The sequence below is a fragment of the Haliotis cracherodii genome, unplaced genomic scaffold (assembly GCF_022045235.1).
Source record: "Haliotis cracherodii isolate W230 unplaced genomic scaffold, xgHalCrac1.p SCAF_5, whole genome shotgun sequence".
Lineage (NCBI taxonomy): Eukaryota > Metazoa > Mollusca > Gastropoda > Lepetellida > Haliotidae > Haliotis > Haliotis cracherodii.
This window is the reverse complement of record NW_027266308.1, coordinates 46,825,699-46,849,048: the sequence shown is the minus strand read 5'-3', so window position 1 is coordinate 46,849,048 and position 23,350 is coordinate 46,825,699. Positions and strand designations below refer to the sequence as shown.

Below are 23,350 nucleotides of genomic sequence, written 5' to 3'. Positions count from 1 at the left end.
CCAATGCACATCCATATCTTTCCTGACACCAGAAAAACATGATGTTATCTACTGTCTTGATGACATTAGAAGTTTCATTATGATCACAGAAGGAGACCCTACAGTAGCAGAAGTGGATCCTTTCCCATTTAAAAGTCCTGTTCCTGCTCACAAGCAGAACCTATAGTTGCAAGAGTGTATAACCTTTCCCATTTGGAAGTCCTGTTCCTGCTCACAAGGAGAATCTATGGTTGCAAGTGTATCCATCCCCTTTCCCATTCAGGAGTCCTGCTCCTGCTCACAAGGAGAACCTATGGTTGCAAGAGTGTATCCCCTTTCCCATTTCCCATTCAGATACTACAGCTGCAGGAGTATTTCATTTTCCATTCAGAATTCCTGTTCCTGCTCAGTAGACCCTATGGTTGCGAGAATGTATCCTTTCTCATTCAGAAGTCCTGTTCCTGGTCTGAAGATGCCACAGTTGCATGGGTGTATCCTTTCCCATTCAGAATCCTGTCCCTGTTCATGAGGAGAGATCATTGATGTCAGATCTCTTATGTCAGTGACTGCCATATCCGTTTAAACACCCCAAGGAAGTATACTTCTTGTCATCTGTCCCCTTGTTCTTCACTAAGGGCAGATCTGGGGTTGTTCTACTGTCATAGACTAATGATGATGATAATGATGATGATAATGATAATGGTAGTGATGACATCAATGATGATGGTCATGAAGATGACAGTAATATCCCTTTCATCCAAGTCCTTCTAAGAAAGGCTGTAGAGTGGAAATGGTGTAGTAGTTGGGAAACATTTATCACTCTCTTTCTATAAACATTTACACATTTGTCCATTGTCTATCCAGTGTTTATCCGGAGAGATCGGTGGAAAGAGTCTATGATTAGGTAAGACAGTCTCCCTTCACTGGCACCCTGTAACACCTAGTGGATCATGTTCACAGCCTTACACATGACATACACCCTGAACTACACCATCCCAAATCCTTGATTGCCTTCATTGATGGCAAGGAGCAGCGATCGGTGGAAGTTTTCAATACTGTCGTAATCAGGCAAACACAGTTGGTTGAAACTGCAAAAACGAAACAGAGAACAAGTATAAAATTCATTCAATGTCATTTAGACATACTGTCATTTCAGTGAACTAGCAACTCAAAAGGACCAATAAGATTTGTCATACCTAACATTTGTTTTCTATTCGAAACAGTTAATGACTCACACTGTATATAATTGAATCATGAGAAAATAAACAAATGGTTGAACTATGATGAGTATGTTTTGTGAACAAAAATACATGTGTTTTGTAATTCAAAGGCAGATACAGCATTTTTATAAGGAAGGGGTCCTCTCTCAGTCAATTCTACTGCCTACAACATCCTACATTTGGTTTACAAAAGGTCCGGACCCCCTGGAACCACCGATAAATGAAAGAAGGGCATGATGTAAACAATCAATAAAAACCATGAGGGCAAGTTAATGTACTATCAGCAAGGTCTCATAGTGTCGACTCTAATCCTCATCAATCAGTTATCATAACCAGGCTACTGGGGATCTGCACTGGAATCACTATGTGGATTATAACACATAGAAACATATGTAACGAATAGTTTACGACTTCCACAGATAGAAGAGGTGTAACCCACCATGTGTGCGCTGTTGGAAGTGTATTGTAGGTCGGAGATGAGCTCAGCTGGATATTGGGGTTGAGTTCACCAAAACCTCCAGCGGGCAGCTGGGAACAGCCGGTTGTGAATTGTAACAGCCTCGCCATCTGCTCCTCGGTGAAACTTGCAACGATTGTCCAGAACCACTCCAGTACCTGAGGGAGAATGGTCAGGGTGACATCAGACTCAGTCTACAGGAGGTATATAACAAGTGGGGACCATTACTGCTTATGAGTAGTAACCATAAACCATTAATGCCAGGATGTACTGTAAGGTAAAGTAACAGTACTACTAAAATATCAAACAGTCCATACATCGTCTCCATGGAGACATGGCAATTAAGACCATCAACAGCCTCAATATTGTTACTTACCAACTTCTAAAAATGCTTATCAAACAGTCAAATGAATACTAGTACCTCAGATACACTAGAACATGAAGCCCTTAACAACTGCCATAACTAAAGCACCACCTGAGTGTGAAGGATCCTAAACACCAACTGCCTACCTTGGTGAATGCTGCACTCACACCCACAACAGTATGACGTAGTTTGAAGTCAGCAACACTGTAGTTGCCTGTACCACACATCAGCAACTGAAACAGATAGAAGTATTGGCATCAATGGTATTCCTGGGTACTGGGAACTTTAAGTAACTTCAAACTGGAATTTAACTCAGTCTATCAATTTTCAAGTCCAAGGGATTCTTAGTTATAGTTCTGTTTTTTTGTTTGTTTGTTTGTTTGTTTTTCTGTTTGTTGTTTAACACCGCATTCTGCAATATTCCAGCTATATGACGGCAGTCTGTAAATAATCAAGTCTGGACCAGACAATCCAGTGATTGATATCATGTGCATTGATCCATGCAAATGAGTTACAATGACATCCATTAACCAAGTCAGCGAGTCTGACCACCCAATCCCGTTAGTCGCCTCTTACGACAAGCATACTCGCCAGGAAGTAGGGGTTGCTGAAGGCCTATTCTAATCCAGATCTTCACATCTCAAGTATAATTCTGTGGTCCTAGACATGAACATGGGGTTCCCTGGCGTTTTACTTGATTTCCAGAAACCATACTGATATATTATTGCTCATGCTCAGACGTTTTAAGCCTATTCAAGATGGGGGCTTCAATGTTAGATTGAAGAAAATCAATTTTGTATTTCTTACCAGAATAGGGATGTCAATTATATTTATCACTGGAATTTATTATTTCGATAAACTTATAGGAGCATATATTCATAACTCTACCATTTTTAGATTCCATACTGTGCGTCAATTTGTCTATTTTCAGTTGAAATTCAAATTGAAATTCTTATGTGAGTATCAAGTTCTATCTTAGAATATTAATAACAGAAACATGTTCATTTAAATCATTTATTTGTTTTTGTGTTCCAGTCATTAACAACTGTTAACACTTTCAGCCCAAAAAGTGTCACCTCAAGTTCGTTTTCATCAAAGATGCTGAGCAAGTTGTCAGGGATAAGCTCATTGAGTCCCTTCAAGAATGCATCCACCGCTTCCTTGACTGCCCCGGTCAGTCGGAACTGAGCAAGCAGATCAAGATACCGAAGTTTGTTCTTGTTCGTCACCTTAACACGGCTGCCATTAGTTACCAGGTCCACTGTCTGCAACAACAGATCAAACTTGTACCATAGGCAACAAAACACTTTCAACATTCATCAGAAATCTCTACTAAAAGCTGATCGTACAATTTCAATCATAGTAGTGAGACAGGGAGAAAAGGTGAGCATATCTTGCCCCACTGGTGGCACCCAACACAAACACATGCAAAGGCAAGTCAATCGTTCGTCCGAAAAACATGGGAATACAAGGTAAAAAGGAAAAACGGGAATTGCATCAGACATCATTTTTGTCACTGATGCGCCATTGAGCCTAACACAGCACTGGTACAAGTTTTCTCGTTTTGAGAGAGATTCGGATCCCTAGCTATAGGAGTGTATCGGACAGAGCTGAATATTGAAGCATCTGTCAGACTCCTCCCCCAAACTCCTCACCTTGACCAGCTGGCCTGTTGATGAGTACTCCTCCTCACAGAAGGTGAGGTCCATGTCATTAATATCATGCTCCTCAATGTACTGGATCTTCGTCTTGAACAACTCAGGGTCGTCTGTTTCAAAGTACTGGAAAGGTAATGGGTAATGGTAAAAGTAGGCCATTATTTAACAGGGGTGGTCAGGTAGCATAGTGGTTAAAGCGTTCGCTCATCACACCGAAGACCTGAGTTTGATTCCCGACATGGGTACAATGTGTGAAGCCCATTTCTGGTGTCCCCCGGCGTGATATTGCTGGAATATTGCTAAAAGTGGTGTAAAATCAAACTCACTCGCTCACTCACTCAGCATTATTTTACTACCAAATAAGATGATAATGATAACAGTCCATTTGTATGGAGGGGAGATGCTGTAAAAAAAAGTAAATAATTTGTCCCAAGAGGAAGTAAAAATGAAAATTGTTTGCTGGATGTTCTTAAAGTATTTCTACAATTGTTTCACTCCCTCATTTCTCAAAGAAAAATCCCCATCACCCCTTCAAAACAGGATTTCTTGGGGCTCATTCTACCTCAGAACCCGGGAAATGATGATCCTGAACTGACCTTGTAGTTGACCCTGAGGCCGATGAGCTGAGCCAGAAATGAGCGTGAGAACCTGGCCTTCACCAGCTGTCTGTAAGGTCGACCTAGCGATGACTCGTAAAGGCACTTGCCCACCACCTTCCCAGCAAACTCATAGTACTTGAGCTTCCGATCTGTTTGCCTCTTATGGTTGGGATGTACCTGAAAAAGTTGCAAATGTACCTCAAAAACAGCACAACAACAGTGATCTTCAACAGCATCATCACAACAATAACAGTAATTATCAACAGCAGCACAACCTTAACAAAGAAAGTTCCATTTTGACATCTTAAGGTCAAGTGATACTTCAGGTCCTCCAGAATGTTGGTATGACTTGATGAAGACCTTTAACTGGACAGATCAAACTGACTGTACAAAATATCACAGGTACCACTTTTCCTAGGCAGAAACAAGAGATGTAAAACTCACAAGCCCCTGACTGTCATCTGTGAACCTTGTGAAGAGACCGGCACCACTCGGGTCAAACAGTTCTGTGCACAGAAGCTCAAACCATTCCCTCCGCAATCCACCCCAGTCCAGGCCTGTAAACATGTAAGCACTGACTGTAAGTTACTTCGGTGGTTATAGTACATGCTGACACCAACAGACACAAGAATATTTTAAGTGGTAATTTTTATGGGTTGTTTTAAGTTTGTTGCAGTTTGAAATTGTAGTTTCCTTCAAAACAAATTGATTTAATTACCCTTAATACTTTCAAAGGCATTTAGAAATTGGGATGACGTTTCATCACCTGATGAAGGAGCAAGAAGTAGCTCTGAAACGTCATACAAGGAATAAAAGAAGTTCCTATCCATAAAAAAGACTCATGTATTCCTACTTACCCTCTTCACCAATGAAGTTTATTTCAAACCGCTTACACCAGTCACTCAAATCGAAATGTTTTGTTGCCTTGTATGACTGAAATGAAACAAACAGCAGTTGGCTAAAGGGAGACAACATCACAAGAAATTTGACCTGATTTTAAACTCTTCCAAGAAATGTTTCCCCTACATATCTGCCAGAGTGTACAATACAAGAAAGATTAATTGAACCTGGTTTGATGCATATACCCTTGTTCCACATACAAATGCCTGACTATTCAAGGTCCCTGGTTCTCCCAGGACATGTACCATCTGTCAAACTTTCCAAGCTTGTAGCCTTATGTTACTGATCCTATGAATGTTTTTTTATGGCGCAGTCAGCAATATTCCAGCTATATCATGCATCTTGTCCAGACAAACCAGTGGTTGACATTATGTGCAACACCCCATGCCTGGTTTGTTGCCATGCAATTGAGTGAGTGAGTTGGGTTTAACGCCGCTTTTTTAACAGTATTCCAGTTACATCACGGCATGTCAGCTTTAATGTGGGAGGAAAGCCCTAAGTGATGCAGGTATCAGACGTTTACCACTTCGGTGAAACCCACGAGCACGGGTATGGTGCTGACAAACCTAGAAACATAATCGGGGCGAACTGGGATTCGAACCCACGAGGTTTCTGGCGTGCCTTAGACGACTGGGCCACCCGTGCCCCTGCCATGCAATTGAACAAGTCACCGAGCCAGCCAAACCAATCCAAATTATTTGCCTCTCATAACAAGCAACAGAGGACTGGAGACCCATTAGGGGTCCTTATCACTTCTTATAACAGATATCTGGTAATGGGCACCCATGCTGCCAGGAATGGTGTAATGCAAATATGCAAGATTACTCACACTATGTAGGAGTCTTGACCTGTCTATCTTAATAGGGAGACACGCATGAACACGCTTATTGTGCAGTTGTCGAACCTCGTGATTAAAGAATGTCTGCTTGTCCAGAAACGTCTCTGATCCACCTAGTAAAAGATTTACAATGTTCAGATCTGTGTAGCTTATCCTCAGTTTTGTCAGCTGTTATCACAATGATAGGGTACCAGGGATTGATTCTGCCCAGAGTCACTGCTGATTTTGATCAAAGAAAAGATCTACATGAATAATTGCTAAAACGAACACCATGTTTCAACCTAACATTCAGGGATCAACAGTTTATTCTTAAATGCAAAATGTGTAACCTGGAATCCAACCAGTTCCTCTTTTAGATGAGGTTTGGAAATGTCAGCCTTTGAAATTCAAGCTAATCTTCTAGCCCAGATTACTGAATTGTGCTGAGGACAAGTAAAACTTCAATGACGATAGTCCTCATAGACTAGCAGCATTCCAGAGCTACAGTTCTGAACCAGTTGTCAATGGGTAAATTTGGCTACAAAAAAATCATTTTTAAGGCTGAATGTCCAAGAAGGAAAAGATCTAACCTGAAAGATATTTAGTAAGTGAGTTCTGTTTAACACCAGTTTGAACACTATTCCACAGAGCTCCAGATAACTTTTTGAGTTTTTACTTGAAGGTTTCTATTTTAATTGGGTTATTACATTTTTCATTGGGTAACCAATATTTTTTCACTCATCTATTCATCACTCTATTGGGTTTTTCCCAAAATGAGTAGGCGTTTTGAGATTTAAATTTATATTTATATAACGGTTCTAAATAAAGGCTTGACAGGGAAAGTAAATCAGTTCGTAATTGTGTTTCGGAAATTAGCTCCGTTGTACACATGCTGAAAAAGCTTCATTGGGTATTTACGAGTGATGTTTTCAAAGAATTGAGTTTTGAATAGTTTTGAGGGGTATTTTACGCAAATACATATCTTATCTGTAGCTCTGTGTCCAGTTTATGCAATGGGGGGAGGAAAGCCCAGAGTGATATCATAAGACATTTACACATAAGACCATATACTGTAATATATTACTTATTGCATTTTCATCCCTGAATACCTCACTACAAACTACCCCACCTCACATCATCTTGTTGTCCCGAAGTTCCTACAGCCAAAGACAAAGTGTTCCCCTCTCTTTTACTTACAATTACACCAAAAACAAACAAACAAACAGTCACACTTCATGTGATGTCCACTGACAGATGCTGCCTCACATAATCTAAACATTTGTATCAAAATAAAATAATTATATTGGGGCCTTAGGTACCTATATTTTTCAGGAGATAGTTAGTGAATGTTGCTGCGATGATGTTCCTGTCCTTGGCCACCAGGACGATGGGAGGCTGAGCGCCATCGTCTATGGTAAACACAGGTGCCTCATACTGGTTATTGAAACCATTGAAGTGGAACTGAAAACATAATGGGAATGTTCATCAAAATGTGCATTGTTTTTTTGTTTGTTTGTTTAATGCCGCACTCAGCAATATTCCAGCTATATGATGGCGGTCTGTAAATAATCGAGTCTGGACCAGACAATCCAGTGATTGATAACATGAGCATTGATCCACGCAATTGGGATCGATGACATGCATCAACCAAGTCAGCGAGCCTGACCACCCGATCCTGTTAGTCGCCTCTTACGACAAACATAGTCGCCTTTTATGGCAAGCATGGGTTGCTGAAGACTCTACTCTATCCTGGATCTTCACATGTCTAAAAATGTTTATTGAATGTGATCTCGGAAACCTTGAGCAAATATTGACAACAGAACCATGACCGTCTGTCATTACCATAAGCTAACACTTTCACTTAATCTCCTAAATCAGATTGTACACGGAACAAAATAACTGTACAAAGTAGAGCCACAAGGCTCTGTAGCTCACCTGATATTATAGACACATTATAGACACCATTGCTGTGATCACCCATGCAAAGTTTCAGTTTCCTAGTCCTTGTCGTTTCAGAGGAGATGTTAAAAATGTTACAGTTAAGAGAGAGGACAGACAACGCACCATGACATGACTTCACTTAACTTTCAGTCAGGTGAGATTAAAGTGTAAGAAAACATGGTTAATATCTTGTGAGTGTGGTATTGCACTGTCTTGGCAATATTCAAGGCATAATTGTACCCATAACAGCAATTGAGCTCTGATGAAGAACCCATTAAGACTGAACATATTTTACAAAAGGAACACCTGATTTCACTCTTACCTTAGTTGACGGGCAGACCCTGAAGGCGTAGAGCTTTTTCCCTATGATTTTCAAATAAAACTCCTTAAGTGTTAATTGCTGAAATACAAAAGTACAATAAATCATTGATGAGACTAAATAGGGGAAAGTTAGTCAAGTACTGAGATTGTCAAAGTCTAAACTGTGTGATTTTTTAAATGATACCTAAAACTGACCATTTTTGTTTTTAACACACTGCCACCAATTTATTCCTTAAAGAAATCTGGTAAAGGAGTAAGGATGACTAACTTAATAATGTATTTAGGAAGGAGACATTTGAGCGTTTCGGGTGAGTTGTCACAACAAATTAATTATTAGTTTGTGTATAGGCTGCTAAACCTGAGGAGGGGATGAGTATAGGTTGCTAGGGCTGAGAAGGGGATGAGTATAGGCTGATAGAGCTGAGAAGGGGATGAGTAGATGGTGCAAGAGCTGAGAAGGGGATGAGTATAGGCTGCTGGAGCTGAGAAAGGGATGAGTATAGACTGCTAGAGCTGAGCAGTGGATGAGTCTAGGCTGCTGGAGCTCAAGAGGAGATAAGTATAGGCTGCTATAGCTGAGGGGGGATGAGTATAGGTTACCTCAAAATTCAGTAAGAAGGACTGGATCATCCAAAACAAATATTTGTAAACTGAAATTCCAGCAATCAAGTACTATGTTATGGCCTGAGGTTTTCCTACCTTTGGTGAAATATAGACATAGACCTTTTTAGCCTTGTCTAGCTTCTCGTGGTTGCAGGATATGAGCCGAGCTTCGTACCACATGTTGTGACTCTTCTTTGCCAGGTTTTTGTGTACATGGGTTGTCTCCTCATCTGTGCACAGAAAATAGGTCAAGTTGACATCTGCAGTCTGATAGAGTGGCCTACTGTTCAATTTGTGAGGTTCTCATCAAACACCTGTTTCGTTTTTGCAGGTTCAAGATGAAACTCACAAGTTTAATTATGGTGCTGACAAAATAAGAATGTTAATCAGATTGAATCTGGGATTCGAACCTACGATCATCTTATTCTGGCACAAAGACAGGAAACATGACTGCAGAGTAAATCCCAACCAACAATAACAATAACTGACATCTGTAAACCATAAGAAAGAATCTTGGGTAAAGCTGAACGAAAGTACCAGATACTTACAATTTAAAACTAAAATATTGAATTCTCCATTTTTTAACTTGACATCTCCATATGACACTGTTGCTTGGTAACAACCAGCTTTCTCCATTGTAATGTGCATAGTAAGTCGCTTCTCATTGGGGTCGTATATTATCTGGGTTGCTGGAACATACTTGACATGGCTTCCAGCCTGGAATGAAAAATATAGTGATGATATTATGAAAGTTGACCAATAGACACTGTAGGTAGATAATATATCAACAGCTGTTAACATCATCTCAATGAGTGAATGGAGCTGACCAGTGGGTGGGGGGAGATGTCACTGTATGGATGAGTGAGGGGAGGTGTGGTTGAGTGAGTAATTGGGTGACAGGATGGATGAGTAGGTGACAAGAAGGATGAAAGAGTGGATCAGTGGGTGACTGGATGGATGAATAGGTGACAAGAAGGATGAGAGAGTGGATTGGTGGGTGACTGGATGGATGAATAGGTGACAAGAAGGATGAGAGAGTGGATTGGTGGGTGACAGGATGGATGAATAGGTGACAAGAAGGATGAAAGAGTGGATCGGTGGGTGACTGGATGGATGAATAGGTGACAAGAAGGATGAGAGAGTGGATCGGTGGGTGACAGGATGGATGAGTAGGTGACCAGAAGGATGAGAGAGTGGATCGGTGGGTGACTGGATGGATGAGTAGGTGACAAGAAGGATGAAAGAGTGGATCGGTGGGTGACTGGATGGATGAATAGGTGACAAGAAGGATGAGAGAGTGGATTGGTGGGTGACTGGATGGATGAATAGGTGACCAGAAGGATGAGAGAGTGGATCGGTGGATGACAGGATGGAGCAGTAGGTGACAAGAAGGATGAGAGAGTGGATCAGTGGGTGACAGGATGGATGAGTAGGTGACCAGAAGGATGAGAGAGTGGATCGGTGGATGACAGGATGGAGCAGTAGGTGACAAGAAGGATGAAAGAGTGGATTGGTGGGTGACTGGATGGATGAGTAGGTGACAAGAAGGATGAGAGAGTTGATCGGTGGGTGACTGGATGGATGAGTAGGTGACAAGAAGGATGAGAGAGTGGATCAGTGGGTGACAGGATGGATGAGTAGGTGACAAGAAGGATGAGAGAGTGGATCGGTGGGTGACAGGATGGATGAGTAGGTGACAAGAAGGATGAGAGTGGATCGGTGGGTGACAGGATGGATGAGTAGGTGACAAGAAGGATGAGAGAGTGGATCGGTGGGTGACAGGATGGATGAGTAGGTGACCAGAAGGATGAGAGAGTGGATCGGTGGATGACAGGATGGATCAGTAGGTGACCAGAAGGATGAGAGAGTGGATTGGTGGATGACAGGATGGATGAGTAGGTGACAAGAAGGATGAGAGAGTGGATCGTTGGGTGACAGGATGGATGAGTAGGTGACCAGAAGGATGAGAGAGTGGATCGGTGGGTGACTGGATGGATGAGTAGGTGACAAGAAGGATGAAAGAGTGGATCGGTGGGTGACTGGATGGATGAATAGGTGACAAGAAGGATGAAAGAGTGGATCGGTGGGTGACTGGATGGATGAATAGGTGACAAGAAGGATGAAAGAGTGGATCGGTGGATGACAGGATGGATGAGTAGGTGAACAGAAGGATGAGAGAGTGGATCGGTGGATGACAGGATGGATGAGTAGGTGACCAGAAGGATGAGAGAGTGGATCGGTGGATGACAGGATGGATGAGTAGGTGACAAGAAGGATGAAAGAGTGGATCGGTGGGTGACTGGATGGATGAATAGGTGACAAGAAGGATGAAAGAGTGGATCGGTGGATGACAGGATGGATGAGTAGGTGAACAGAAGGATGAGAGAGTGGATCGGTGGGTGACTGGATGGATGAGTAGGTGAACAGAAGGATGAGAGAGTGGATCGGTGGATGACAGGATGGATGAGTAGGTGACCAGAAGGATGAGAGAGTGGATCGGTGGATGACAGGATGGATGAGTAGGTGACAAGAAGGATGAAAGAGTGGATCGGTGGGTGACTGGATGGATGAGTAGGTGACAAGAAGGATGAAAGAGTGGATCGGTGGGTGACTGGATGGATGAGTAGGTGAACAGAAGGATGAGAGAGTGGATCGGTGGATGACAGGATGGATGAGTAGGTGACCAGAAGGATGAGAGAGTGGATCGGTGGATGACAGGATGGATGAGTAGGTGACAAGAAGGATGAAAGAGTGGATTGGTGGATGACAGGATGGATGAGTAGGTGACCAGAAGGATGAGAGAGTGGATCGGTGGATGACAGGATGGATGAGTAGGTGACCAGAAGGATGAGAGAGTGGATCGGTGGATGATAGGATGGATGAGTAGGTGACAAGAAGGATGAGAGAGTGGATCGGTGGATGATAGGATGGATGAGTAGGTGACAAGAAGGATGAGAGAGTGGATCGGTGGATGACAGGATGGATGAGTAGGTGACAAGAAGGATGAGAGAGTGGATCGGTGGATGACAGGATGGATGAATAGGTGACAAGAAGGATGAGAGAGTGGATCGGTGGGTGACAGGATGGATGAGTGACTGTAGATATGTGTGTTGTAAGTTGGTGATGGGATGGATGAGCAAGTGGGTGACTAGATAAATGAGTGAGTAGGTGACTGGATGGATGAAGGAGTGGCTAGATGAGTGAGTGAGTGTGTGTATGGGTGTATGAGTGGGTGTGTAGATGTGTGACTGAGTGAGTGACTGGTTTACTGGTTGAGTGTCAGTGACTTGGTGAACGGATCACTGGTTTAACAGATCAATGTAATCGCAAAGTATTTCAAGACAGGGGGCAGGCAGGCAGGCAGGCAGGCAGATATAATATTATGCAGGTGATAATGAGACTAGACCAGTTGTATGAAATAGGTCACATTCCTGAATGTAATTTTATAAAAGTTTATGCTGTTTAAAAAACACAATCAATTCACATCACAAATTGAAAGTTATAATTCAGTACTGGCTTCACCAAAGATATGCACATTAGGAAATATTAGCATTACTCAGATGTAGATATATACAGTATACATGTATATGGTCATTAAACGTTCATTCCTCATATAAAATCCTTGCTGACATTGGATGATATATGTCTCGTTTGTATCAGTTGATAACAAATATATCAGTACTCATCAATATTCGTCTCCATCACTCAGATTTTATGACTCTTAATGAGTGATGTATTTGACATGAAAAGACACTCTGGGGAGATCATTGATTTATTCTAACCTCGAGGTACCCAGAGAGGTCAAACTAGAATTGATATCTTAAATCCTAACAAGACCTCACCCCAGGATGATGTTAATTTCAAACACTGATTAACATGTTTAGCCTCCAATGCACCAACGATGGCTATGGCTCAGTCCCACTTATTGGAGTTAACAATCTATATAAAGCCCCTGTAAAATCCCTATCACTTTCCCATGAGCCTTGCTGTAATTCTTCTGAATACAGAGAGAGAAAGTGTTTGGTTTTATGCCGCTCTGAGCAATATTCCAGCCACATCATAGAGGAGGACACAAGAAGTGATCTTCACCCATTTCACCCATGTGATGAATCAAACCGGGGACTTGGGGTGATATTGGTCTTCAGCAACCCATGCTTGCCATAAAAAGCGACTATGCTTGTTGTAAGAGGCGACTAACGGGATTGGGTGGTGAGGCTCGCTGACTTGGTTGACGCATGTCATCATATCCCAAATGCATGGATCGGTGCTCATGATGCTCAAAAATTTGGTGTGATGAGCAACCATTTTACCACTAAGCCATTTCACCAACCTGTATTTCAAGAAGTATAGAAGATATTGCCCTTATATTTCTACTGAAACTGACCTCTCGGACACGAATCTTGAAGTAGTTATTCTGGTCAGTCTTGTATGCAGCCAGGTTGCCGAAAGAGTCTTTGGTTTCTATGGTGAGTGGATGGGAGGAGCCGGCCGTGCACACAACGGTGGAGCTGTAGTTCATGAAACCGGTCTGACTTGCATCTATAGGACCTGCAGGTAGAAGCTGGGGTTAGAGTACACGCAGACTACAGCTCAGCACTAGATTTACCTATGTAAAACAGGCACCAGTGCAACCAATTATAGAAAAATGCAACCTATTTATGTCTACATGCACCAAGTGCATGTTAACAAAGAATTAATTTTCGTCTGACAAACACTTACTTGTCCACACAACATTGATCTTTGAACACACTCAGTACCAACAGCATTATTTACAATACTACATAACCCATGCCCCCCCCTGATGCTAGAAGACACAGAACAGCGAGAGTGGTCATCTTCACCAAAAAGCCTTAAACCTCAGCTGCATGTGTTGTGATAGCCATGCTTAAGCCCATCCCTGTGTACCCCATATGTGATACTGGTGTCAGGATTCTTACAGTAATCCTTACTGTCAAATGAATTAAATGCTTTAAGCAACCTGATTACAAAAACACATACATTGAATCTGAAACCCAGAAATCTTTTGGACTTTTCACTGTAAATGAATACTAACTTAACAAGTTCAAAAAACATTCTTTGTTGTAGCAGGAACATTGTATTCATCATAAGAGTAGAACTTGCTTTAAATGAATGCATTTTGCTAACCAGGAGACCTCATTCAAATTTATCATGATGTCAGAGCATTCCTTAGTGAGTTCATGTCTGTCTCACAGCTGTTTCACTACATGTTATAAAGACACAGCTATGAGCTATCTAAAATGTCAAAAAACAATCCCACTGGTATTAAATGAAATTTCGTTTAAGTCAATAAATATCCACAAATCTTAAACAATGTGTGTATCTCCTTTTTACTCCCACAGCAAAGTAACTCCTCGCCATTGTACAGCTAAATCTGTATCAGTGTCTGTTAGAGCTTTGGGAACTTTCAGAAATGTTGTAAGCTTTTCAACAATTCCTAGCAACACGAATTATCGGCTTGACCAACAGCACCCATTTTGGGAACAGAACCCAGGACATCGGCGGGACAAGCAAACCCACTAACCACAGAGCTACTCCACAGCCCCTGGTGGAGTGTGGGAGTCAGGTTCCACAAAGCGATCATAGTGCTAAGATGATCGTAACTCCCATAGTTTAACATAGACTTATGACTGTCATAGAGTTATGATCGCTTTGTGGAAAAAGGCCCTGCACCCTTTCCATCTTCAGCAGAAACATCTCATGTAAGCATGTTCTGGACCTTTGCTTTACAAAGTGATCTTAGCACCAAGATGATCGTAACTCCCATAGTTTAACATAAACTTACGGCAGTCGTAGCGTTAAGACTTTTTTGTCGAAAAGGGCCTTAGATTTTGCATGCATGGGGGCTGTCTGACTTGTGTTATTATCTATCCTGATCACATCTTCCAAACACACACATCTGTCACAATTATAGAACATGGAGGTAACATAGTTGATGGTTTGTAATACAGGACTCTTGTGGTAGACAAACATCTGACTGACCATGTCTACTCTGGACACTTAAAGAGCCAAAAACTATGGTCTCGTGCCAATTCACAAACTAGGCAAACATGTAATTAGTGTCTGGGTGAAACTGTGTAATGATCATCTGCATGTCTGTGACATCATGAAAACAGAGGTAGCAAACAAACTGCTGTTTGAACATGTTGAGAGGATTGAATCACACTTGCTATAGTTGCCAATTGGCCCCAAACTTGTCCCCTTCCTAATAAATGTCTGGTCATGAATGCTCCTTCCCAGCCTGAAGACATTGGCTTTAATGGGACAAGTGGGGCACCCAACATTAACATGCCCTAAGAGATTTTCTCAGTAGAAAAGAGTACACACTGATCCATTGACCGGAGTAATAATTGAGTAGCACTTTGAGCATCCACTTGGTGAATGGAATTTGGTGCATTATAAATGCACAGATTATTATTTATTATTATTACCTGAATTTGAGAAAGGTTCAACATATTTCTTGCAATGAACATCAAGTCTCTTTTCTTTCTCCAGTTTCACACACATGATATTTACTGCTGCCATGTCATATACCATGTTTATTTCATCAAATGAAAGCAATAACATATTAAAAATGTATTCATACAAGGCTTCGTCAAAAACAAAATATAGACACAAAAGCTTCCTGAAAGTCTCACCTGCTTCGAAGATTTTTGTAAAGGGACTGCCTTTGATATGTTTAGCACCAATCATAACTGATATCTTGTACTCTCCCGATTTGTGGACGGTGAACGAAACTTTTGCAAGGTTGGCATTGGTGGGTTCCACGCTGCCATAATCCATTGAAGTGGCGACCTTGACCCCTGCATGCATGATTTCCACCAAGATGCCATCTGCATTCGACACAGGATATGGCTTGCCATTCTTCTGGAAAAACTACAATAAGAAACAATGTTGTGATTTATCAAGATCAAAACAAAGAAATAAACCATCATATTCTTAATTCCATAAAAGCATCAAGCTGACTCTGAGTGTTTCATTATAATGAGGGAAAGAATATGGTTTTACGCCGATTTTAGGAATATTACGGCAATATCATGGCAGGAGGACAACACAAATGGGCTTCACACATTGTACCCATGTGGGGCATTGAAACGTTTCTTGAGCATGATGAGTGATCTCTTTAACCACTAACCCTGTGATTCAGTATAACATCTTTTGACAACTATGCACATTTGATGCATATACACATTTGTGGTGTGGCTATCAAGTGAAATGATCAAAAACTTTGACAAATATAGTCATTAATCAATCGATCAAACAGACATAATTAAAAAAACCTTAACTCTGACCAATCTCCTCAAAAGGAGGAAATTTACCTGAACTTACCCCTGAGTAAACTCTAAGAAATGATCATTAATTTACTTGGACAAATTAGAAAGCTGTCTTTCTGTTTATTTTTGTTGTTGTTTCCTTTGTGATATGTACTATATCTACAGTTTCTTTTGGTGCCAAAAATCAAATGTAAATTGTATTGTATAAATGTATTGTATATATACATCACTAGGCAACAAACAAAACTGATCATATGATAAAATCATAAAATCATACAAGGCACCAAAAAAAAAAAAACTGCATGTCTTTTGGTGCCTAGGACAGAGTTCAGATTGAAAGGAGTAGTATCTAACTATGAATAAAAAATTCAAACATGAATCTAGTCATTTACTGTTTACGATCGATAAGACATAATTATTCAAAGAGAGTGTAAATGAGTAAGCTTTTACACTGAATCTAACATTATTATGTTTATAGCAGGACATGTCAGCATCATGTGGAGTAAAAGTCTAAAATGAAAGGGCTGTAGAAACCCACGACCACGGGGATTAAACCCATGACCAGTGGTTCCTGGCACAACTGTAAGTAATCAGAAACATTCTGACAATCTATGTTCTGTTAATTGTTGTTATAATTTTTATTGAAACAAACGGAAATAGTCAGAAATTTGTGTGTGTGATTTTGTGTCAGTCATGGCGTCACACAGGATGGTAACTTTGACAATTTCTGTTGAAAATATCAAATCATTGCAATGTATCTTTTTTAAATTCCCTATTTCTTCCTACGATTCTCTTCCAATACATATTCTGAAAATGTTGAGAAAATATCTTGAACGAATAGATGAATGGATATCTCAAAATAGGCAAAATGCTACACTGTGTAAAATCTGTATTTTGCTTTGTTTACATTTCAAACAAGGGCAGTTTTTCGAGCACAGCGTTCGTTTTCACACCTAACTTATTTTGCTTGATTTCACCCAGCCACTTTGTATTGGTGACAAAGACCATTGGTCATTTGATTCTAAAATGTATGAGGAATTGAAGGATGTGTGTATTGCAGCTAAGTTTGAAATATACATGATGTTACAGTTGCAGTCTAAGAATGGTGTAATACTTGATACAAATTATTTGAATGATCATGCTTGCAAGGCATTCACCCAATCTATAGCAGTTGTGTTGATGAAAGAAACTGCTCAGGATTTGGAAAACAGTAGGCTTGTCAGTATTTTAGCAGATGGTTCAATTTATTTACTTTGTTTTGAGTGGTTACATGGTACATGATACATAATATTGTCTGTTCAGCATTGAGCAATAGGGCAAGTGAAAATTTGGCAGGACGAGTACAAAATAAAAAGTACTTGCCCTGCAGGACAAGTGGGGTTGAACAAATTTTTCGAGCCCTGCCAGGGGGATTACACCTAAAATTGTGGTCTCGTCTGAGCAAGCAATCAACGTGTTACATCCAATCAGAAGTCTTTTTTAAATTAAATTTAAACTGTTACAGATGTTTTTCTCAGTAATGATAAAAAAGTCACACAAAAGTCGACATGGATACTGCTTATTGCTCTTTTTGACTTCTGGGGTGTACCCTTATTCAGATCTTATACAAATGCAGAAATCAGCATAAAATTTGCTCCAAATACTTGTACACCATCTTCAGGAACCCAAGTCACTGTCTTCAATGTAAATACATTTTCATCCTAGTCCGAAATACCAGTGTGTGCAATCCCCAACCTTGCCACAAGCCTGTTTTGCATGTCAATTTCAGCCTAGTTGTGTAGTACCTTGCAAATGCCAGTCAACCACCTGTAATTAATCAGCTGATTACATCTCCTGTCAATCTCCCACTGAGGTTGAATCCATGACCTTTCACAACCAGACACTGAGTCATGGCCAAGGGTTTTTCTGGACTGTGTGATATTTCCCTCCAACATCCAATTATTTTTAATAATGATGGATGCTCCAGTTTTAATAGAAATGGTGACAGATTAACAACAGCTTTCATATTCATGACTGTAAATTTACTGCTGAGAAATGATGGGTGAGTTGAGGTGAGGTGAAATGGAGCTTAGCGTCATGTTCGGGGTTAGAAATTAATATATATTTCCACTAGTCTGCAAAAAAACGACCGCTACTGAGCTGTGTTCAATCAAATGATAAAAGTGGTAGTCCTGAAGGAAATGCCACAGGTCCTTCCTGAATTTTACTTGTCTGGGACTAGTGGACTTATGTTAATTTCAAAACCTGGCATTCAAGATTATTTCATTCATACAACGACGTGCATGCATTTGTGTGCATGGCATCCTGTACTGGTCCTTGTCCACCTAAACACCACTGTCAGGAGATCAAACTACCAGCCTTCCGCTCTCCAGGCAGACACTCCACCCACTACACCATGGAGGTGGTCAGGATCTCAAACCATCAACCTTCTGCTCTCCATGCAAATGCTTTACCCACTACACCATGGAGGCAATCAGGTGCTCAAACTACCATGCAGCCTTCTGCACTCCAGGCAAACACTCTATCTACTGCACAACAGAAGCAGTAAGGAGATCGAACCACCAACTTTCTGCTCTCTAGGCAGATTCTCTACCCACTACACCATATAGGCGATCAGGACATCGAACCATCTTTCTTCTGCTCTCCAGGCAGACACTCTACCCAGTACACAAAGGAAGCAGTCAGGACATCGAACCATCAACTTTATGCTCTCCAGGCAGACACTCTACCCACTTCACAACGGAAGCAGTCAGGACATCAAACCATCAACTTTCTGCTCTCCAGGCAGACACTCTACCCACTACACAACGGAAGCAGTCAGGACATCGAACCATCAACTTTCTGCTCTCTAGGCAGACACTCTACCCACTACACAACGGAAGCAGTCAGGACATCGAACCATCAACTTTCTGCTCTCTAGGCAGACACTCTACCCACTACACCACATAGGCGATCAGGACATCGAACCATCTTTCTTCTGCTCTCCAGGCAGACACTCTACCCAGTACACAACGGAAGCAGTCAGGACATCGAACCATCAACTTTATGCTCTCCAGGCAGACACTCTACCCACTTCACAACGGAAGCAGTCAGGACATCAAACCATCAACTTTCTGCTCTCCAGGCAGACACTCTACCCACTACACAACGGAAGCAGTCAGGACATCGAACCATCAACTTTCTGCTCTCTAGGCAGACACTCTACCCACTACACAACGGAAGCAGTCAGGACATCGAACCATCAACTTTCTGCTCTCTAGGCAGACACTCTACCCACTACACCACATAGGCAGTCAGGAGATCAAACCACCAAGAATCATTTGTTGTTATAGATATTTCTATCAAATCCAAATACAAACACACAATTAAACAAAGGATAAAACTTCATAAAATACTAATTTGTGAGCCAATGTAAGTAACGAAACGATGGAAATAATAACTTAGATGTAAGTTTGATTACTTTTAGATATATTTTTGTTGATTTTATTTATCACTTTATATAATATATTTAAAGATTGTTTAAAACGTCTTTATTTTGCTCTTTGATGTGGACCCGTTGTCGAAATATGTGTCCGAGAATTTTATTTTCAATAACATCACGGGAAATAGTGAATAATTTTTTAATTTATCGATTAAAAATGATAAATTGAAATGGAATACGTATTTCAGACATTGTGAAATGTGACAGATTTAATAAATGAATGATATTACAGGTAGATCTAGGTCCATAAAAATATATACTATTTTGATGTGACGTGAGATAAACACATATTGATGATTTGAGATTTTCCGAGCGCGCGCCTCGGCCTCGGTTAAACGGCTCATCGTCTATAACGCCCACCAATTATTTGGACCCCATTGGTAGCGTTGTAGCGAGGGACCACTGTATGTAAATAAGAAAGTATCACTTAAGGTGTCAACATTTTCAATGTTTTCTCTCTGGAAGTTTGGATACCTAATATAGAATTGGAAAATACAGGTTATAAGTTTAGTAAATCCAAATTTTCTCATCATAAAAATTAAACACTTATTCAGAATAATACTCGTGACTTGTGTTTTATTGCAGTTGAATATCACTTCATATTGATTGTCCTAGGTACAAGGAGAGCACAGAACATTTGATTCCAAACTATCAGGTCTTTTATTTCTTCACTTTTGGAAGCAGAAGTAAATAATATCGATTTCCAATTTCAAAATATTAATATCTAAACATTATGTTGCACCAAGACTATCAGTTCAAATTTGTTAAATGTATTCTCTCGGAAAGTTTAAATGTTGGGCATAAAATCTTAAAATACAGAAAATAAGCTTTGTAAATCCAAATTTTCTTATCACAAAACTTATTGAGGATAATTTCTCCTGACTTGAGAGTCAGTGAAGGTGAATATCATTTCATATTGATTTGTCCTCAGTGTAAGGGGAGTAGAGAACATTCGATTCCAAACTATCAAGACATATATCCATCAAAAGAAAAATATTATCTAGTGTCATTTTACAGCAGTTTTATTGTAATCTCTCTTGCCATATATATAAAACACAATTCTACCATGACTTTGGAAGCTACTAGATTCTGACTGATCAATCAAAGGTATCAAAAGACATTAACTACCTCTCATCAACACCTCATCATTAGAAAAGATGCTTAAAATGTCACTGTTGTAACTGGCCTCTGAACTGAAAGTGCATAGGTTTAAAGTCAGAATGAAACTGAAAGTTCATAGGTTTAAAGTCAGAATTAAAACAAAAAATCTGCAAAAAACATATATAAGATAATAACAATGATAAGAAGGTTTACAAATTTTTAATGCATCAAGAGACTGATACATTGTTGGCAGATAACCAAAGGGTGATGTAGGGTCACTGTTAATACATAGAAGTATATGCATAAAACACAAAATCATCAAAAACAAAATAATAGATAACCATTTCTTAACTACTGGGTATATGCAAACAAGCAAATATTTTTGTGAAATTACCTGGCAAACAGGTGATTTTAACTTTCATCACTTCAAAGCACCATCAAATGCCAGTGAGTACAAGTCTGCCTCAGCGTAGGAGAGGCTGATCTATACAAATCTTATTCTGTTGTAGGCTCTTTAATGACAGTAACAGCAATTCAATACAGTCACTCCAGGGATACAGGAAAGGCCCAAAATGATGTTCATTCAGTCTACCATGTAGCCAACTCCTGTACTTCATGGCCTAGTTTCCCATCACATAATAACAGAAAATTAAAGCTTGGTACAAGAAACAGTTTCTCAAAAGGCTGGTTTTATTGGACCAAATGGCACAAAGGTTAAGCATGATATTCTATGCTAGTACTTTGATGGATTCCCTTGGAAATTACACCATCTATGAATAATTCAAGCGAAAAGATTTTGTTGAAGGTTTTGGTATCTCCTGAGTCTTGTTTTATGATCCCAGCTTTCAACAGTGGCATAACTGGCCCATTTGGTGCTGTAAGTTCAATCGATAGAGTGGTAACGATAGTGAAGTCGTCATTACATGGTGGCCATCTTTGATTTGCTGCTGCCTTAGCCAGGCACAGAAAGTTTAGCACAACTGGATCAGTTTATGTTTGTTAGGCATATTATTACTTGCATCTGGGAATCTGGAAAAGGTTTCCTTGAAATATATTGATCAAATTTCTTCCATGGGGATCAGTAATGGATTGTGTATCATCGGTCAAACAGTAATTTGGAGGAATCAGAATAATAGGATCTTGGTTAATTTTTTAATACAAAGTCAGTTTTAAGTATGCTTTTTAAAAAGTTTACACGTATAATAAGGTCGACTTTGTTTTGGAATCCCATGATAATGTATGTAGCATTTGATTGATGGCCATATCAACATTACAGGACGAGAAATGACAAATTAATACTCTCAACACGAGTTCCTCAATCTAATTACAAGTTTAATCTTAATAAATAAAAGAGACAAAATCATTTCCATAATCATAAAAAAATTCTTCTTAGAGCCGAGTCCCTTGTACAATTTCAAATATATCAAGAGCATGTGTTAATGAATCACTATCAAATAGTGATGACACAGGTGTTCACAGAAACTTCCATTAAACTTCAGTCCTTTAAAACAGCAACCAACTTAGAAATAGTTTTGGAAACTTTTACAACTATTGATGATTGATTAATGATAATAATAGACAGAGAATAATTGTTGATAACATCATATGAATAATACTGATAAATGTAAACCCATGACCTTTAAAATTTCTGCTAGAATTTAAGCTAAAAACACATTAAAAGCAAACTATTTTTTCAAGAAAATCATTAAAACTCTTAAACACAAGAATTCCATGAAAATACAAATTGTTATTTAAAATAATAAAAAAATATTTTCTTCGGTTAAAGGAACAGAAAAAGACTTCCAATGTGCCCGTCAGTTAATTTCCTGTTTGACTGAAACTTAAGAAAACAAGTTGAGAAAGTAATTGGCAAAACCTTTGTAGATTTGAAACTTGTAACATTGCCTTTGCAAAGAAAAACAGACACAAAATGAAACTGACATTTATCCAGTAAAAACGGATGAAACGGTTTCTTTTCAAGCCTGTCTTACATCACTGTTAGTTCGAGATTAAATTACATCTGGATCTTAGAAAACCATTGAAAAAAGTGTGAAGCACAAATCACATTTTGAAAATTATAATGGTGAATTGTTTTCTGTTAAAAACCAATAAATATACTTGAAACAGATTATACATGCTTGAAACTGATACCTTGATTTATCGAAAAATACATGCAATGAGTCTCATACATGTCATGAGTTCCCTAGAACCAGACAAGTAGTCTGCTTTAATAGACGGTACAAACATATTAATCACTTGTTTTTCTTATTCCCAATTATCCTCATTTTTGGTGGTATTTCACTTCTCAGGTTATTATAATCACATTCCTAACATATAATGAATGTTATGAAAATAGTGCAACAGGCACTGTAGCTTACCTGGACATATTTTCTGAGGACTAAAAACATAACACTAAAATCTAAATTATTTATACAATGGTGAGGTGAGGTGAAATCGGGTTTAACGTCGCATCTAAGATTATTGCACTTATATAGCGACGTGAATTCACGTGTGGGTGTGGGTGTGGGTGTGGCTGCTTGTACTAGTCCAGACTGATGCCGATTTATAGTGCTAGCACACTGAGATACCATGCCGCAATACTCCACTCGGACACAGT

General features: G+C 39.8%; 1 protein-coding gene across 1 annotated transcript in view; it reads right to left on the bottom strand.

Annotated features, from left to right (window-relative positions):
• Positions 1–319: 319 nt before the first annotated feature.
• The window catches only part of LOC139442113 (apoptosis-resistant E3 ubiquitin protein ligase 1-like), a 111,805-nt gene continuing 88,774 nt past the window's right edge, over positions 320–23,350 (bottom strand). Inside the window, exons 5-19 of the mRNA XM_071222913.1 lie at positions 15,516–15,753; positions 13,244–13,407; positions 9,408–9,576; positions 8,956–9,089; positions 8,258–8,335; positions 7,314–7,455; positions 6,007–6,128; positions 5,135–5,210; positions 4,722–4,834; positions 4,275–4,454; positions 3,676–3,801; positions 3,097–3,285; positions 2,167–2,253; positions 1,639–1,814; positions 320–1,067 (exon numbers count right to left, since the gene is read on the bottom strand). Coding sequence (XP_071079014.1) covers positions 965–1,067; positions 1,639–1,814; positions 2,167–2,253; positions 3,097–3,285; positions 3,676–3,801; positions 4,275–4,454; positions 4,722–4,834; positions 5,135–5,210; positions 6,007–6,128; positions 7,314–7,455; positions 8,258–8,335; positions 8,956–9,089; positions 9,408–9,576; positions 13,244–13,407; positions 15,516–15,753 — 2,097 coding nt within the window. The 3' untranslated portion in view covers positions 320–964. The remainder of the gene's footprint in view (positions 1,068–1,638; positions 1,815–2,166; positions 2,254–3,096; positions 3,286–3,675; positions 3,802–4,274; positions 4,455–4,721; positions 4,835–5,134; positions 5,211–6,006; positions 6,129–7,313; positions 7,456–8,257; positions 8,336–8,955; positions 9,090–9,407; positions 9,577–13,243; positions 13,408–15,515; positions 15,754–23,350) is intronic.